Here is a 19543-nt window from a genome sequence, read left to right on the forward strand (position 1 = left end):
TCTACATGCACAATTCAGTGACATCAGCTACGTTCTTCCAGTTGTGCTGCTGTTCCCTAGGCTGTAATATTTATGAGCGGACTGCCACATCTTTCTCTTGCGGAGCCTCTGGTGGGTTCAAACCGCCCACCTTCTGGTTAGTAGCCGAGTGCTTAAGCACTGCACCACCAGGACCCCTTTCTATTGAAGGTATATGTGCTGTTTGCTTTTAGGTGTCTTAAAATATTGACTCTAGCATGTAGGTTCTGATTAACCACATTCAGGGCTCCCTTCCTTAGTAGTCTAGGAAACCATTTTGGGAATCACTCACCTAGGTCATCTCTCCCTTTTCAACCCAAATGCTCCAGCCACATATGATGTCTGGTCTCTGCTTCAAAACATCCCTGAACGCGGCTGACGTTTCCTGCCCTCTTTTCCCAAGGGCCCTAATGCTGTCCCTGGCTAGTCAAAGCACACACTCCTCTACTTCAGTGGCCCACTCAGGGAAATCTGGAGAGCTGGGTTCTAGTGTGGACTCTGCCTCTGGCTGCCGTTTGTGACATTGGGTAAGTTACCTCACCTCTCAGGCTTAGTTGCCTCATCTGGAAAATTAAGATGCTAGTCTCAGGACCCTTCTAACTCCAGTCCGCTGTGTTCTGGTGATTCTCAGGAGCCCTGGTGGCACAGTGGTTAAAGTGACGAAAGGTCGATGATTTAAAACCACCAGCGGCTCCACAGGAGAAAGACGTGACAGTGTACTTCCGTAGAGATTTACAGCCTTGGAAACCCTATAGGGTGGCTGTTAGTCGGAATGGACTCAGTGGCAGTGGGTTTGGGTTTGTTTTTTTGTTTTTGGTAAGCAAAAAACCACCACTCTGTTTCCACCTGAACCCTGCCCACCATACCTTCTGTTCCCGGAATTGGGAAGAAAGCAACCTGCTTATCTGAGTCAAGTGATTCACAGTAAGGTGTGAATGACCCAGGAGGTATATTTGCATTTTAAAAAGGGTTGTTAATCAAATGAATGTCTTTAACTGATGGACTTTGTCTGGGTCCCTCTCTTCCCTTCACTTTCCTACCCTCCCCGAGGGTGGCGGGGGCGGGGGCGCAGGTAGAGGGAGGTCAGCACATTGGTGCTCAGAAAGTAGCTTGCCTCCCTCATTTTCCAAGTGACACTAATTTCTTTGAGGGCCCAAATATAAGTGGAGGGCTTTCCACAAGGAGTGTGTCAGCTGTCCTCAGCTCAGTGCTGCCGGGATCAAGCGCAGTGTGCGTCCATGCTCGCGCTCACCGTCACCTGGATATGCTTTCAACATGTGCATCACTTCGCAGGTGCTCCACTTGAGTGCTCTCCCGATCGCTTGAGATTCTTGAGGAACCCTGCTGTCACCCGTCCCGGCCACATGACTGAGCCTGCTCAGCTGAGGCGCAGTGAGCATGACTTCAGTGCCAGGGGCCTGAAGAGAGCACTCTGTTAAATCGGTGACCTTGTTTTGCCATTTGCTGAGCAGAATTTGCTCTAGGCAAATGATCTGTGTTATCACCTACACTGCTCCCTTAAAGTCTGTATTAACTATATTAGCTCTGTCTTACTGCAGCCAAACAGGGGTAGTGAGAAGTCTTTTAAATTAAAATACTCCCTTCTCATGTCTCTGTTGTTGTTAGCTGCCATCTACTCAGCCCCCCAACCATGTGTTATAAAGTAGAATTGCTCCGTAGGGTTTTCTTGGCTATCATCTTTACAGAAGCAGTTCACCAGGCCTTTCTTCCACGGAGCCACTGGGTGGGTTCAAACCACCATCCTTTAGGTTAGCAGCCCATCACAAACTGCTTGCACCACCCAGGCTCCTTTCTCAAGTGGAAATCAACCATTGGTCAGGGTGAAGAGGTAGAAAGAGAAGTTCTGCTTACTCTCCATTTTCTCTGAAGTCAGGACTTCAAGGCTGCTTATTTTAGGGGCAAACAGAATGAATGAATGGCCAGGCCATCTTAAATACCCATTGCAAATGTTAGTACTAAATCGTTTTCCAGTATAACTGATTAATTTTTGCCTTATCTATGCACATAAAGAATAACAGAACTGGTCCTGTAGTGGTCCAGCTGGGACCAGTCTGACCTCTGTCTTCAGCAGGCTGGAGAGCTCAACCTCTCTGGAGGCCTACCCACTGGTCCTGAGGGCGGGGTCACCTTTTATAGGAGCCTCCCTGCCTCTGCCTCTAGAGGTCATCATGTCCTTTCAAGTACCTGCAGCCAGCATAAGGGTTTCCAAGGGGACAGGGAATCTGGAGTTCTGGATGCAGGGCTCTATTCCAGCTTCCGGGGCAGGCTTAATGCTCTACTTCCCCTCTGCTAAGGAAATCTCCACTGTCACAGGAAGAAACCAGCCAAAACCTAGTTCTTATTCTTTATTATAGCCAGATACCCAGAAATGCTACTCTTGTAGGCAGGCACCAGCCTAGCTGCTCTCAAATCATTATAACCTCAGAAAGTAATTTGCAAATCTCAGCTGGTGCCAAGTTCTTTGTTTTGGTATTAGAGAGACCTGTACTCTTTACCTCAACAGTGAAGATTGGAGACCACGGGTTCCATACATTCCAGGTTAACAAATGTTAAGCAGCTGTTACATATTGGGTGCTGGCTTAGCCCCTGACGATGTAGGGATGACTAAGACATAACCCCTTGCCTAGAGGAACCTGCTTTGCCTACCCAAAGCAAATAATTTCACAAATAGGACCATAGAAATGGCCACCGGATGGTCCTTACCATCTTATCCTGCTCCTGTAAGTGTTGCTTCTGCCAGACCCAGTGAATGAGGCCAGAATTGAGAAGCAAGCTTGAGTTTGAGACATATATTATATAATGACTACTGCAGAACATATTGTTCTGTTCATTCTGGCCTGAATACCTGGCCCTTTGTAGTCAGCATCAGTTAAAGGTTAAATCCTACCTCCCCACCACCACCACCACCACTGATGCTTGGCTTTACTCCCTCCCCAGCCTCTCATGCTTATGGTGGCCTTGCCTCTACCTTTCAGTTGTAGGTGCCTTACTCTGGAATAAAGGCATTTGAGATCTGTGGGAATCCCCAGCAGCACTTTCAGCTTTGGGACTGGTCAAGAAAACTGAGTGCAGAATGAATTCCAAACATAGAGTACTTTTTTGTCTCTGTCTTTTATCTGGCCTCAGGGCCAGTAGGGCAGGTTTCTGCAAGTTCCACTGTTAAGCTGCCCCCTTTCCCCTAAGCAGGCCGCAAAACAGTCTGGGAGAATGGAAAGCAGATTAAATTAATCTCAGTGTGCTGAGCTTGGCAGGGGGTGAGGTTGTGTTTGGTCATTCCGGAAATAGCCCAAACTCCTTTGCTACTAAAACAGATGATGATATTGGCCTACAAGATGACTGCAAAGCAAAATAACTGCAAGCCTTTATATTTTCATAAAACATTCTCTTCTCTCCCTGGACTCTGTCTCTCCTGTAACCTGCCCAAGTTATGATAGAGAGTGATGGTTTCTAATTTTGTGGTGAAAGGGTTGATTAGCTTGATCTCTCTCTTAATAAGATCTTTTTTTTTTTTTTTAAGACTCCAAGTTTTTGCTTCCCAGAATTAAGCATTGGCTCTATAGGTTCTAAACTGGTGAATGTATCAGTTCACTAATGTATCTGGCATGGAGAAAGAATCTGGCCTCAAGAATTACCCTGTCTTGCAGCATAAGTAATAGACATAGATCTGAGAGACAGGAGGGAAGGGATGGAGGCAGGAAGAAGTGGAGTGGAGCAAAGATAGCAGAAATCCCATAAAAGGAGACAAAATATCGGAAACTGGTGATGAACATCAGTGAGAAGTGGGAGGTGGGGATGATCCCAGAATTCAGAGGAGAATAGATTCATTCAATGGAAGTGTTAGAAGCCTCACTATTAGAAACTCAAGCAAGAGAGTCACTCATCCCCTCTGCCTATGCTCAGGGGTGTGACTGTGCTTAAAAGAAACAAAAGCTAACTCTTAACCAGATGTCTTGGATGACTACACTTGATATATTATGTTTAGTATTGCCTAGATACCCAGTATTAGTATTGACTTTAAAAGATGTAGGCAAAGAAAACCTAGGAAGATGATGAACTTGCAACCTTTTTATGTAAGAAATAGTTGAAAGAGCAGAGGAGGTTTGGCCTGGAGAAGATGTATCGGGGTCATTGGCGATGTCTTTCATGACACCAAGAGCAGCATCTACCATTTCTTGAGCACTTCCTAGGTGTGCTAGCACTGCATTGCTATACATAAGCTCATTTAGTCCCCACAGCAACACTGTAAGGTAAGTATTGCTAATATCCTTACTTTACAGCCAGTGATACCGAGGCTCACAGAAGTGTGGTGACTTGCCCAAGTTCACTGAGTGATGGAGACCAGGCTCTAAGCCAGGTCTCAGCCTGTGTTTTTGACTGTTATACCAATTTGATTAGCCTTTTCCATGTGGTCTCAGAGAACAAAACCAGGCAAGTGGGCAGAAAGTAACAGGAAGATAGATTTTTGGCTCATTATAAGGAAGAATTTTTTACTTGAGCTGCCCAAGGTGGGAGTAAACTACTTCAAGACTCTCGCATGGTGGGTTCCTTTGTCTCTAGAGGCATTCCAGCAAAGGCCAGAAAAGCACTGAGTGTAGGTATTACAGAGAAGGTGCAAGCATTGGATGAGAGGGTTGAACTAGACTTTCCAGTGATGTGATTCTGTAATCTGTAGTTCACTAGGTTAATCAGGAATGGTTTACTAGGTTCTAATTAGGAGGAAATAGCCATCACCTAAAAATAAAATTTGAACTTATACAAATTTTGTAATTTTAACATTTATTCATTTTAAATAAAATATGTATTTGCATATTTGAAATATTTAAAAATAAAAGAAAATATAATTGTGTAAATGCAGACTTAAACATTTAAAATATAAAAACAGAAATGTAGTTTGACGATGTAACAGCATAGAAACAATTTGACTGGTTATGTAATTGACTCAGTACTCCCAGTTATTTATGGATTGTAAATGCAAGTTTTTTTTTTTCAGTTCCCAAACACCTTTACAATTTAGAAAGACTAATTCCAGAAAGGAGCTCTAGTGGTGCAGTGGTTAAGAGGTCAGGCTGCCAAACAAAGGTCAGTAGTTCGAATCCACCAGCTGCTCCTTGGAAACCCTATGGGGCAGTTCTCCTGTGTCCTGTAGGGTCACTATGAGTCAGAATCAACTGGACGGCAACGGGTATGGTATGGTAATTCAAAAAAGGGGGTGGGCAGCAGGATTCTCCATCTCTACAGAAAAGCTAAAGCTGTTTAGGAAATTTTTTTGAAATGAATATAGGGACTTAAGGGAATTTTGGTAACTTGCTGGTGTGACTTTGTTTCAAACAAAAGATAAGTAAAACAACACAACAAAAAATCTCATCAGCCACATCTCTTGAATGACTCCTGCTCAGCCCTAAAGTTTATTACAGTTGAATTATGGAGGTCTGAGTACTGAAGGCATGTGTCATAGCCAGCTCTTTTTCATAAAAAAAGATTTATCCTGGTTTACTGAGCATTAGAGTTGCCAATAAGAAAACAAAATGGAGGGGGCTGAAGACCTGTTTGTAACCCCTAAAATGGGTCTCTACCACCTGTCTGTCATTTTGTCATACTGTGGTAGCTTGCGTGTTGCTGTGATGCGGGGAGAGATACCACCAGTATTTCAAATACCAGCAGAATCACCCATGGTGGACACATTTAAGTGGAGCTTCCAGACTTAAGACAGACTAGGAGGAGAGACCTGATGATCTACTTCTGTAAAGTAACCAATGAAAACCTTAAGATCACAACAGAAAATTGTTCAACTCCTGTGCTTTGGACACGTCATCAGGAGGGACCAATCGCTGGAAGAGGACATCATGTTTGGGTGAAGTAGAGGGCCAGTGAGGGTGAGGAAACACTCAGTGAGACGGATTCGCACGATAGCCACAACAGTGGTCTCGAACGTGCCAGCGATCGTCATGTTGGACACAGGGCCAGGCTGCATTTTGTTCTGTTGTACATAAGGTCACCATGAGTCAGTTGATGGCAGATGTCTGTCTGTCTTAAAATGGGTCTGTTCCAATTTCTCCATGTTACATAATTAGACAATATGAATTCCTATTCTGGTGGCATTTTGGATCTTTAACGTGAAATAAGAGCATATTCATGTAAAACTTGTGCAAAAATTACTTAAATAACAAATATACTAAAATAGTTTTAAATATATAAACATCTGTACATATGTATGTATGCATATGTCACACTCACCACTGGGTTATGCTTAATATTCATGGCTTGTTGCAATAAAGAAATGGCTTTTTCTTTCTTTTCCTTCTTTTTTAGAAAGTTCCAGGTTACAGGCAACCTCAGCTCACTGGGCAGTTGATGGTGGTAGAAAATGGCTGGGGAAGGATGGTGGGGAGAGAGTTATAAAAGACAATGAGCAACTCATAAGAGATGTTGTTTGAAGTGGAGAAGAGGAGGACCACTGTGGTGTGATTCTGTATGTGCACCTGGTCGGGCTTTTTGGAGCACTCTGTTAGGTCTCTTAGAGGAAGGCTAGCAGGTCCTTGGAAAAGGAGAAACTAGGAAAGGTTGTCCACAGAGGGATGGAAGGACGGAGTCTGTGAATTGCTGAGTATCAGGTTCTGGGTATGGAGCTGAGAACTGGGCAGGAGGCTTGATGGAGAGCACCTGATCATAAAAATGGCCTAAAAATCTCAGCTCTGCCTAGCGCCTTCCTTGGTGGAGAAGTAGAATACATATATTAATGCAGTGACTCTAAATAACCAGTCTCTGAATAGTCAGATCTACATCATAGTCTTTACTTGGGCTTTAGCCTCCAAAATTCCCTTTACCTTAACTTCTGGTGTTCAGTGCTTTGACATTTCACAAGGCTTTTAAAATCCAGCTCTTCTCCAGAAGCTTCATAGAAGCTTTCTCCCCCAAATCCCACCACACCCTAAACCCTATACATAATTCAGCTTTTTGTCCTGGTTTTAGATGCTACCTTGGATACATTTTCTCTCTCAAACTGAATGCCACTTTCTTTGTCCAGATCAATATTGTCCAAGGTCTTAATTCCTAGAAGGCAGAAATCTGGTTTGTTTAACCTGGTTGAACTGTAGCAGAAACACTGCTAGCTGACTGGCTGCATTGTGGGGGAACTGACTGTTCGCACTGGGTGGCGTGTCCGTTGAAACTATAGCACTTTTAAATAGCTCAACGAGGAAAGGGACTGCTTGGTGGGCATTTGTTTGGCTCCATGGGAAAACCCAGGCCCTCTGTGAGTCTTTGCTTTACTTCTGCTGGCCCAGACTCTGGTTCTGATCTCCCCGTCTTGTGTTCTCCTCTTTCCCCTTGTACAGAGACAGGGCAGGGCATTGTTCATGCACTGACCGACCTCAGCAGCCCCGGCATGACCTCAGGGAACGGAAATTCTGCCTCCAGCATCACTGGCACTGCCCCCCAGAATGGTGAGAATAAACCACCACAGGCCATTGTGAAACCCCAAATCCTGACGCATGTTATCGAAGGGTTTGTGATCCAGGAGGGGGCGGAGCCTTTCCCGGTACGGACTACTTCTTTTCCCCTCTTTTTTTTTTTTTTTTTAAAGTATATTTTGGATGTATATTAGAATATTTTTACATTTCCATGCAAACTTTCTGAAAATGTGAACAATTTGTTCTTTCCCTGCTAATTTTCCCCTAAAGAATGTCAGAGCAATTGTCTTTGTAGGATTGAGTATCTTCCTAAGGTCCAGAAGGGGTCAGTGATCAGGAATAATTGGCAAGACCCCTTGTTTAGAAGTTTCTTAGGGAACTTACTTTGGGGTGTTTGTTGAAAGATGAAACAATTCTTGAGCTGGGATTTGATGGTCTCACTGTTAACCCCACACATGTCAAAATCTCTGAATGGCAAAACTTTTAGCCAGTTAGAGATGAGAAGGAACCTGTGTAGAACAAATTCTCAAGCTATATCTGAAGTTAAGATAGGGGAACATGATTACAGCCTGAAGCTGCTTCTCTAGGGCCGGGGCCTGGACAGGGGCTGAATGGGATTGAGAGGCACTGCAGAAAGGGCATGGTCAGGTGTTTCTAATTAAAGCATAAGACCAAAGAGAAATATAAAAGAATCAAGAAAATGACTTATAGAACAAAGCACCCAGAGCTGACTCTGTGTAGTGTGAATGGGTTTAGGACGGCTGCTACTGTTCTGCAGGTGTGGAGGAGCCCGGAGCCAGGTGTTCACTGGCTTCCCTTCTGATGAAAATTATCTAGCTGTTAGAGACACACCGTCTTCACAGGATGCCATCTGCCTTTTGCTCATTCTTTGGATCTATGAGAGGTCTGAATAGTCAGCAGGCTGAGCTTGAATAACTGAGATGAGCGAACTGCCCTTCTAAAATACCAAAAGATGCGTAGGTTCTTGTCCTCTTTCCCTCTGGAAGTTTTTCAAAGCCAGTGGCAAAGAAATCCACCTAGAGCACCTTGGCAATAGTAGCTCTAGCCCTGTCACATTCCTTCCCTCATTAGATATGGTCGTCCCCTTGGCCTCCTAGAGCAATACCAGAAACCAACTGATCTCTCAGGGTGAAAGCACATTGAACAGCACTCTAGCGTCTCCCTAGAGTCGGATACCACATGATCTGGCCACCAAGCAGCCTAAACAGAGGCAACAAAGAGTGGACCAAAAGTGTTTATAAGTCAGTTTGGGGTCCTGGCAACCACAGAGTACATTTGCTCTGTGGCCCAGAATCAGTTCTTCTTGCTCTCCTTGTTGTCTGCCTGTACCTCTTTACCGGATGGAGCAGTGGTAAGGCGGATCACAGCAAGAACTCAAAATGTGGGTGCTGAGTCTGTTTCATCATACACTCACAAACACAGACTCAGCTGTGTCCCTGCCTGGTGACTCATGAGCATTACGTCCTAGCACTTGATCTGGGATTGTGTGAAACCTCATCTCTGCCTCCATCTTTGCCCCTTAGACACTTGGAAGAGTAGGTATTTTGCTAACCTCCTAAGCCATCCATTGATCCTGGAATGAAGCCATGCCTTTACTTGGGTGCCCACTGGCATTTTGCCTCATGAGCTTAACAGCAAAACAGGGCTTTGAGCAGGCCCCACTTGGAAGAGAATATGGGGGAAAGTTTGAGAGGGCTGGCATGTGTGCACCTGGATGCTTTATACGTGTAATTTTGATGAGGCTGAATAGTAAGGAAACATCTCCCACCTAACCCTCGTGACCTCCGTGTCACCCTGTCCTCTAGGTGGGACGCTCGTCCCTGTTGGTGGGAAATCTCAAGAAGAAGTATGCACAGGGATTCTTGCCTGAGAAACTTCCACAGCAGGATCATACCACCACCACCGACTCTGAGATGGAGGAGCCCTATCTGCAAGGTGGGCATCTCAGGCCTTCTGACTTGGCTGCCATTGCAACACCTGAACAGCAAGTAGGCACGGCAGAAAGGCAGGCCTTACGCAGTTCCTTTCTTGGTATCCATGGAAGAACGCAGAGCCAGAGAGTGTGTAAATGTGTCAGTCTACTGAATATTTCACCCAGTCCCTTCTCAACTTTGATCCCTAGAAAACAGTGATGGGAGAAGTCAGGGGAGTCACTTGTCACCTGCCTCTCCCCCAGGCTCTCCACTCTGGTCAACTGCAGGATTCCTAGACCTGCTTTTCCTACATGGATCACTGGCAAGTTTGGGGAGTGAATGTGGGAGTGGCCCCAAGCAGGTGGTGCCCTTCTTTGACTGCAGCAGGAGCCTGCACTTGGGAATAGAAGCCAGCTGTGAGGCCCAGCGGGGGCCAGGCGAGGGACTGCTGTTTGCTGATGAACCACAACTAAATGGGAGCTGTGTAGGTTACAGATCTCCTGGCGTCTGTTATCCAAGTCAGCAGTCAGCTAGATGGATTCAAGCTAGGATAATTCCAGAAGATCGGTTGTGACAGCATCTAGAGTATTTCCTGTGTGCCTCCCGATTTTCTCATGGTCCTGAAGAGGGGTGCTGATTCCCAGTCACCTGTGTTCTGCCTCAGGCTCATAGCACTTTTAAAGAGAAAATTGTTAAGTACCCAAGGGGCATCACTAGATACCCTTGGGTACTTTGCAACGGGAAAAACAGAGCTTTTCCAAAGACAGTAACAAAAACAATTGGCATTTTTGAAGCTAACCTGCTACTACGTGTCACAGCTATGAGGACATGAGGAAGAGGCAGAACAGTAGGAAGGCCTCTTGGCAAGGCTGTCAGCCATCTTGTGGGGTTTTCGCATTCTCCACACTTACCCATTTCCATATCTTTCAGAATCCAAAGAGGAGGGTACTCCCCTCAAACTCAAGTGTGAGCTGTGTGGCCGGGTGGACTTTGCCTACAAGTTCAAGCGTTCCAAGCGCTTCTGTTCCATGGCTTGTGCAAAGAGGTGAGTGGTCTCAGCCCCACTGCTGTGCCCAGTCCCTTCCCATCCCTCGCAGGATTGTGCCTTTGTGTCCTGCTGCTGTGTCTCGTCTCCCTTCAGTAATAGCCCACTCCAAGAAGCCATATATGTGGCTTATCCAGCTTCTTATTTCCTTGACCTGCCTGGAAGAAGCATCATGTCATTAATTCATCAAACATTAGAAACCAGAATCCCTAAGACCAAGTCAGAAAGAAAGAACAGCAGATTCCAAGGAAAGAAGCAGCTCTGGAGTTTGACTGGTCCTCCTGGGTCCCTTTTCCTACCCCTGGCAGCTTCCATCTCCTTAGGGTGAGCCCTCTGCTAGCAGTTTTGCCCTGAGCCACTGCTCTAGTTAGAGATGCTGCCTCTGTGAGCTTTTACCTCAGCTTAGAAAACCAAGCAAGATGATGCTGGTCTTGGAATGACAACATAAAAACAGCCCTGGTGGTGCAGTGGTTAAGCGTTTGGCTGCTGACCGAAAGATCGGCAGTTCACATCCACCAGCTGCTCCTTGGAAACCCTATGGGACAGTTCTACTCCATCCTATAGGGCTGCTGTGAGTTGCAGTCAACTCGATGGCAATGGGTTTGGCTTGGTTTGGTCATTATTGAGAGCCTGCTATGCATTGTGCTAGTCAACTGACGGCATTATCTTGTCTAATCTTCAGCATAACCCTCTGAGGCAGGTATTATTATTGTCCCCTTTATAGAGGAGCCCTGGTGGCACAGTGGTTAAAGCACTTGGCTGCTAACCAGAAGGTTGGCATTTTGAACCCACCAGCTGCTCCATGGGAGAAAGATGCGACAGTCTGCTCCTGTAAAGATTTATGGTCTTGGAAACCCTATGAGGCAGCCCTATTCTGTCTTATAGGGTCACTACGAGTCAGAATCAACCCGACAGCGGTGGGTTTGGTTTTTGGTTTTATACAGAGTAGGAAATTGAGGCACAAAGGATAAGTAATTGTGCCTAAGGTTACATAGTAAATGATAGATTTAGACTAACGGTCTTTAGATCTGTATGGTCTTTGTACTGAGGTGGAAGACACAAATGAACTTGTAGCCCTGGGTCCTCAAAAGAAGAAATCGCTTCTCTGTGCTCTGAACCTTTCTGCCATGCCTGGTTGTTGAATGTGGAGGTCCTCTGTCCTCAGCCCTCGATGCCCTCAGGTTGTGCTGAAGATGGCTAGGGCACCTTTGTCAAGCTTTTCCCAGGCTCTTCTCCAGCACAAAAGTGGACAGTAGTTTACTGGCACAGGTTTTAGTTAATATAGATTAGGCCAGCCGTGAGCTCTTACTATGATCCAAGTTGTTGTGTCAAGTACTTTATATGTATTATCTCATTTAATTGTCAGAGCATCTTTAGAAAGCGAATGGTATTATCCCCAGCTCCAGATAAGGAACTGAGACCCAAAGGTTAAGTGATTTGCCCAGAGTCACACAGCTAGTAGTAAATGATGGAGTTAGGATTTGAGTCAAGTAGATGGACTCAGATTTTGCCAGGTAGCTTGGCTGCTCTTATTCTGCATTAGACCCATAAGCCCTACCAACTGCTCTAACTTCCTTTGACCCCTGTGTCTTGACAGGTACAATGTGGGATGCACCAAACGAGTGGGACTTTTCCACTCGGACCGGAGCAAGCTGCAGAAAGCAGGAGCCACGACCCACAACCGCCGTCGGGCCAGCAAAGCCAGTCTGCCAACACTCACCAAGGATACCAAGAAGCAGGTGAGAGAGCTGGCAGAGCCTTAGGTGCCATTCTCACAAGTCCCCATCGACTTCCAGATCCTTGACACAACCCTGGACACCGAAGTTAGTTTTCAGCTGCTGACTTCCGTATGCTTTATCGTGTTCTAATTCTCATAGATCTGTCAGATCAAGCCTTCCCCATACCCCTTATAAGTCTGCTTCGTTTGGACCCATGAATGCTTATGAAGTAACTTCCCCATTTCAGTGGCCTTGTCCCGACATCACCCCTCATGTTTCCGTTTGCCTCCATCCTTGACTTCTGGGGCCATGGAAGGGGAATCCCCCTGAATGGCCCCAGAAGAGGTAGGGTGCTCAGGCTACCTTCTATCTTACTATGGAGGACTAGGCGAGAAGGCAGCCTGCACCCTTCACCTTTGCGCCATTTTGCTCCTAGAACATTAGAGCGGTGAGTTCTTGAAGGTCTCTACCAGGAACGTTGGGTATTCATTCGTTAAATATTTTTTAGCACCAGTTCTTTTCTAGGAACTCTATTAGGCACTAAGGCTCTAAGGACATAGTTTTGCCCTAAAAGAACTCACAGCCTAGTGTGATGCTTCATAAACTTAAATGTATTTGTTTTTTGCTTGGTGGTGGTGGTGGTGGCGATCGAGCCCGGATGAATGCTATGTGCCAAAATGTGCATACACATGAAATTTTACCTGCTGTTTCAGGTGGTTCATAGAGCTCTGGCTTAAAACACCACATCTCAGAAAAGATAGACATATAGTCAGATAATTGCAATACAATATAGTACGTGCTACAATACTGGGAGGGACTAACTCTGCTTGGGGTTGGGGAGGAGACAGCACAGAAGATGCTTTTTGATCTGGGAACTCAGAGATGTAGAGTACCAAGTAGAAAAGGGAGAAATACCTGCCTTTGCCCGTCGCTGCTGCTGGAAGTCGTTATTCCCCCCGTCCTGAAGAAAACTGTTTCTGTCTGCTCCCAGCCAACAGGCACTGTACCCCTTTCAGTCACTGCTGCATTGCAGCTAACACACAGCCAGGAAGACTCCAGCCGTTGCTCAGATAATTCAAGCTATGAGGAACCCTTGTCACCCATCTCAGCCAGCTCATCCACCTCCCGCCGGCGGCAAAGTCAGCGGGACCTGGAGCTCCCTGACATGCACATGCGGGACCTGGTGGGCATGGGACACCACTTCCTGCCAAGTGAGCCTACCAAATGGAACGTAGAAGATGTCTATGAATTCATCCGCTCTCTGCCAGGTGAGGAAGTTCCATGTTTGCCTGGAATAGCAAGGAGGGAGATGGGGTGAGAGACCTCACCTTTTACCACCAGGAAGGATTAGGTAGTTCAGTAAATGACATATACTCAGGTTCAGGAACCTGGGTGCAGACATGACTAAGATAAGGTTGCTGCCTGTGAGAGTTTCCATTCTAGCAGAGAACACAAGCTATAAAGGACATTCTGTAGCAATAATTTGATATATTTACTGGTATAGTGGCGCATCAGTGAAGTGCTCAGCTGCTAACCAAAAGGTTGGCAGTTTGAACCCACCCAGCGGCTCTGCAGGTAAAAGACCTGGCAGTCGACTCCGGTAAATTACAGCCTAGAAAACCCGAGGGGGACAGTTCTGCTGTGTCACACTGGGTTACTGTGAGTTGGAATCAGCTCCATGGCACCGAACAACTAGGTGACACGCAGAGATGATAATGTAATTAACCTGCCTTTCAGCTGAGAGTCCAAACCCCTGGCTGTCAAGTCAATTCCGACTTACAGTGACCCTGTATGACAGAGTAGAACTGCCCTGTGGAGTTTCTAAGGAGCGACTGGTGGATTCGAACTGCTGACTTTTTGGTTAGCAGCCATAGCTCTCAACCAGTGCACCACCAGGGCTCCGAGGTCTGTCCAGGAGATCAAAAAATAAGAAAATTTAAACTGAATTGACAGTGGACAGATAGGCCTTTTCCAGATGGAAAACCTATAAGAGGGAGCAGCTTGATCAGAGGCATGAAGATGTAAAGTGCATGATACAGCTGAGAACTGCACATAACCCTCTGTGGTTGAGTGCAGCAGGTTTGAGGGCTGGGATCAAAAAGTAAACTGAGAGCTTCTCTCCTGTTTTGTTTCTGCCAGCTTCACCCATCCACTGACCAAGACAGGCATTGATGCCACTCACAGACCTGCTAGAGAGAGACTGGAGTGTGGTGGTAGTGTTAAAAGCACAGACTTCTGAGTCAGACAGAACTGGATTCAGATTCTGGCTCTGCCACTTAAACCCAGTGTATTAGTAATCTATTACTGATGGCATAAAATAGCACTAATTGTTGTCATTGCGCAGTTTCTGTGGGTGAGGAATTCAGGAGCAGTTTATCTGGTCCATTCTGGCTTGGGGTCCCTTATGACGCTGCAGTTAAGATGTGGGCAAGGGCTGAGGTCATCTGTGGCTGTTGGATCCACTCCTAGGTGCCTCATGTGATTCACAAGTAGGGGTTAACTCTTAGCCAGAGACCTCAGTTCCTCTCCACATGAACCTCTCCAGTTAGAATCTCCTCATGACATGGCAGCTAGTTTTTGCCAGAGCAGGTGATCCAAGAGAGCAAGGCAGAGGCCACTGTGGCCTTTATGGGCTAGCCTCGGAAGTCATGTATTATCACTTCAGCAGTATCCTGTTGATCACACAGGTCAGCCCTTTTCATTGTGTAAGAGGACTTAAAAGGGCATAAATATCGAGAAGTAAGGATTATTGGGAGCCATCTTGGAGCCTGGCTACCATAGTTCATCATGGCCCCCAATGATTCATGTCCCTCCCTCATGCAAAATACATTCATCCCCTAGCAAGCCCCCTCCCCCCCACAAAAGTCTCATCAGTATCAGCTTGAAATCCAGGATGTCATCATCTAACTCAGGTCCAGGCACAGATGAGGCTCCTTGGATCCAGTTTCTCGAGTATGGTTCCTCTCCATCTGAAGACCTGAAAACTAAGGAGTTAGCAGCTCTCCTCCACAAAGCCAGCATGTGCTGGGACAGGTGAAGGATAACCGTTGTAGACATGCCCATCCAATAAAGGAAAAAACAAGGAGCGTACAGGAGGCACTAATCCATACCACTTCTGAGATCTAGCAGGGTGTGTGCTGGCATTTCCTTGATTGAGATCAAAGCCTAGGAGTGATTCTCTTTCCCTCTTGATTGAACCCTCTGAGTCATCCTTCTTTTTCTATGAACCAAAAAAAACCCTGTTGCTGTCAAATCAATTCCTACTGTTAGCAACCCTATAGGATAGAGTAGAACTGCCCCCATAGGGTTTTGTAGGCTGTAATCTTTATGGGAGCAGACCGCCACATCTTTCTCCTGCGGAGCAGCTGGTGGGTTCGAAACGCCAACCTTCTGGTTAGTGGCCGAGCACTTAAACACTGCACCACCCTGGATTTTAGCTGAGTAGTTTTCCCAGCCTACTTCCTGCTTTTTATTTTGTGCCACCTCTGACCCTTCAGTGCAAGCTGGCAATGTTTTCTGCTAGTATGATTCTCTTAGAATTTTCCTTTGAGTCTTGTTGGGGTTCACTCCATTAGACAAAAACCAAACCCAAAAAATGTATTCAAGATAAGACTTTCTCGATTAGTCCAAAGGACTAATGGACCACAACTATTACATCCTCCGCCAGACAGAGTCCAGTACAACTAGATGGTGCCCGGCTACCACCACTGACTGCACTGACAGGATCACAATAGAGGGTCCTGGACAGAGCCGGAGAAAAATGTAGAACAAAATTCTAACTCACAAAAAAAGACCAGACTTACTGGCCTGACGGAGACTGGAGAAACCTCGAGAGTATGGCTACCCGACACCCTTAGCTCAGTAATGAGGTCACTCCCAAGGTTCACCCTTCAGCCAAAGATTAGACAGCCGCATAAAACAAAATGAGACTAATGGGGTACAGCAGCCCAGGGACAAGGACTAGAAGGCAGGAGGGGACAGGAAAGCTGGTAATAGGGAACCTGAGGTTGAGAAGGGAGAGTGGTGACGTGTCATGGGATTGTTAACCACTGTTGTAAAACAGTATGTGTACTATTTAATGAGAAACTATTTGTTCTGTAAACCTTCGTCTAAAGTACAATAAAAAAAAAAAAAAAGATAAGCCTTTCTCTACTTGGGCTTCTGAGGCTGGAGGATAACACCCCGAAGGTTCTTAGAAGCCCTGTTACTTGATGGAGAGGAGCTGTGTGGCACACCCATGAAATCTCAGAGCCTTTTGACTGAACAGTTCTCTTAGGCACCACCTTAGAGCTCTCTGAGGTCTTAACAAAAGAGTTCAGTTGCATCCTCAGTTTCTTCTTTAGACCATGTTTTCTTTTGATCTTTGTCTAGAAACCATTTCTTAATTTGAGCATCACTTGCCATCTGGAGAGGCTGGGAATTTTCAAAATCAGCAAATCCTGGCTCCTCTATGGTTAACAGTTTTCCTTTAGTTTCTCTCTCTCCTCTCTTCCTTTACTCTGAGCAGCAATAAGAAACCAGGCAGCACCTTCAGCAATCTGCCGAAAAATCTCCTTAGCTGAGTCAGTTAGTTCATTGTTGTTGTCAGCTGCTGCTGAGTCACCCCGACTCCTGGCAACCCCATGTACAATGAGACTGAACCATTGTGAACCCACAGGGTTTTCACTGGTGAATTTTCAGAAGCAGATCACCACGTCTTTCTTCCTACTCTGTCTTAGTCTGGAGGTTCCACTGAATCCTGTTTAGCATCAGAGCAACACACACACCTCCACTGACAGACAGATGGTGACTGTGCGGAGGTGCACTCAGTTCATTATGTATATTTTTTACTTACAGTATATTACGACCCACAACAGTGTTGCTAAATCTTCAACTATTTCACAACAAGGGCTCTTTGTCCTCCATTTCCCTCTTTTTTTTTAAGCCCTCAGCAGCAGTTTTCTCAAAGGCCATCAGACTTCTACTTGAACTCTCCTCAGGCACGTCAGGCCTTCACGAACACTTTCCTCAGAGTCCTTCCAACTTCCTCCCACTGCCTAGTTCCAAGGCCATGCCCACATTTTTAGAGTTTTGTTATGGCAGCACCCTTCTTCAAGGTACCAGAATCTGTGCTCATTATCTATTGCTGTGAAGCAAATTGCCCCAAAACTTGGTGACTTAAAACAGTCATTTATTATTGTAAGAATTCTGTGGATCAGGAGTTTGGAGTGGCTTGGCATCTCTCATGAGGTCTCAGTCGTCTGAGGGTTTAGAGCTGGAGGATCCACTTCTAAGGTGGCTCACTCACGTGATAGGTTGGAGCTGGCTACCTGCAGGAGACCTCAGTTCTCTTCATGTAGGCATTGCCAGAGGCTTGAGTATCCTGATAACATGATAGCTGCCTTACTCCTAAATGAATGATCCAAGAGAGCAAGGCAGAAGCTGCTATGCAGTTATGATCTAGCCCTGGAAATCACATGCTGTCACTTCCACAACATCCTGTCAGTCTCCCAAAATCCCACTGCCGTCAAGTCGATTCTAACTCATAGTGACCCTGTAGGACAGAGTAGAACTGCCCCGTAGGATTTCCAAGGCTATAATCTTTATGGGAGCAGACTGCCACATCTTTCTCTCACAGAGCAGCTGGTTGGTTCAAACCACTGACCTTCGGTTAATAGCCGAGCGCCTAACCACTGTGCCACGAGGGCTCCTTTGTTAGTCTCCCAGGTCAGCCTAATTCATTGTGGAAGGGGTCTGTGAGACATTGACCGCTGGGACCATTTTGGAGCCTGGCTACGTTGGGTAAGTCACTTACCTCAAACTGTAAGAAATAACAATACCTTCCTTGAGGCATGGCTATGAGGATTAAACGAGAATGTATCTAAAGTGCAGTGACTGCCAAGAGTGAATACTGGGAGCTGTAACTGATGGTGTCTTTCGTGGTGTTGCCCTCAGGCTGCCAGGAGATTGCAGAGGAATTCCGTGCCCAGGAGATTGACGGACAAGCCCTGCTGCTGCTCAAGGAGGACCACCTGATGAGTGCTATGAACATCAAGCTGGGGCCCGCCCTGAAGATCTATGCTCGCATCAGCATGCTCAAGGACTCCTAGGGCGGGCCCAGAGAGCCAGCATTCTGGCCCGGGGCTCGTCCTCCCGACTGAGCAGAGCCAGACAGACATTCCCAAGGGGCCCAGAAATGGGGCCAGTTGGAGGGAAGGGGCTCTCTCTATGGGGCATGGCTGGTGAGGAGGTCTTGACGCTGCCTCAGTGGCTCTCAGGGGCCTTTCATTTATGTGGGAGGGGCAGAGAGGTAGGTGGCGCAGAAGATGGGGCTTTATGCTTGTAAATATTGATAGCACTGGCTTCCTCCGAAGTCCCAATACTTTAGCCCCGCTCTCTTCCCCTCTCTCTGTCCCCCATTTTCAAGGGGGTATATGGTCAGGGCTCCCCAACCTGAGTTGGGTTACTTCCAAGGGCAGCCAGCCGGCCTGGATAGAGGCCTTGAAAGCCCTTGCCTGCCTTCCCCCCTCTTCTTTCTCCAGGCCTGGTTAACTCTTCCGTTGCCAGCTTCTCCCCCGTTAGCCTGTTTCTGAAGCAGCCGGGATTCTTCCCCTACACCCTTTACAGGTGGAGAGAGAGAAGCTGGGCCCAGTTTGGCCACGCCTGCTGGCACAGACGCCTTAACGCTGTATGACTGTATGACTGTGTGGGAGCCTGGACTGACAGATAGGCGAGAGCCACCCTCTGGCATCTCCAGGTGTTTTGTAGCAAACAGCCACTTAGTGCTTTGTCCTGGACTCCACTCAGCCTCAGGGTGGGGAATAGAAAAGAAAAGCAGCCTCAGTACCTAGAGGCAGGATGAGAAAGAGGTGATTAGGAGCTTTTCCTTTCCAGACTTGTCAAGACATTTCTGAAGCCCCCACCCCATGCTGTGAAGTTCCCCGACCGCCCTGCTGTCTAACCAGCAGTAGGAAGGAGGCTGCCACGGGCTGGGCAGCAGAGCCCCAAAGGTGGAGCTGGCCAAGCCTCCTGGTCTGCCTGCCTCCCCACCCTGGCAGCCCCAGTGGTGGGGCCCAGAGAATCTTCTAAGGGGACAGAACAGCTGGAGACGGCATTGACATGCAGAAGGCAGCCTCTGACCTACTGCTCCCACACTCCTTTGCCTCTAAAACTTCCTAGCAACAGTTAGAGCTACCTGAGGAGGAGGCGGGGCAGGACGAGCAAGGGCCTGCCTCTGATTTGCCCTGTCCTTTGCAGGCTCCTGGGGAAAGGGTGGGATTCTGCCCAGGAAGGGGGTGGGCACCTTTCTCAGCTTGTTCTATTCCCCACCCATACCCCCAGGCAGGGTTGGAAATGAAGGACTTTTTTAACTTTTTTGTTTTTTAAAAATAAATATGTAAAACCCGTTTCTTCTGTGCC

The 19543-nt window shown here is 46.8% G+C and overlaps 1 protein-coding gene across 5 annotated transcripts in view; it reads left to right on the top strand.

Moving 5' to 3' along the window:
• The window catches only part of PHC2 (polyhomeotic homolog 2), a 136803-nt gene extending 117278 nt beyond the window's left edge, over positions 1-19525 (top strand). For 4 of the 5 annotated variants that reach the window (XM_004371972.2, XM_004371973.2, XM_004371974.2 and 1 more), the window contains 6 exons: positions 7374-7576; positions 9275-9404; positions 10313-10427; positions 12025-12166; positions 13137-13413; positions 18080-19525. In XM_004371972.2, coding sequence (XP_004372029.1) covers positions 7374-7576; positions 9275-9404; positions 10313-10427; positions 12025-12166; positions 13137-13413; positions 18080-18234 — 1022 coding nt within the window. In that variant the 3' untranslated portion in view covers positions 18235-19525. Of the gene's footprint in view, positions 1-6348; positions 7577-9274; positions 9405-10312; positions 10428-12024; positions 12167-13136; positions 13414-18079 lie in introns of all 5 variants that reach the window. The other variant, XM_023727263.1, reaches the window with a different exon arrangement.
• Positions 19526-19543: the final 18 nt, after the last annotated feature.

Source organism: Trichechus manatus, unplaced genomic scaffold (assembly GCF_000243295.1).
Source record: "Trichechus manatus latirostris isolate Lorelei unplaced genomic scaffold, TriManLat1.0 scaffold00015, whole genome shotgun sequence".
In the NCBI taxonomy this organism is placed as follows: Eukaryota; Metazoa; Chordata; class Mammalia; order Sirenia; family Trichechidae; genus Trichechus; species Trichechus manatus.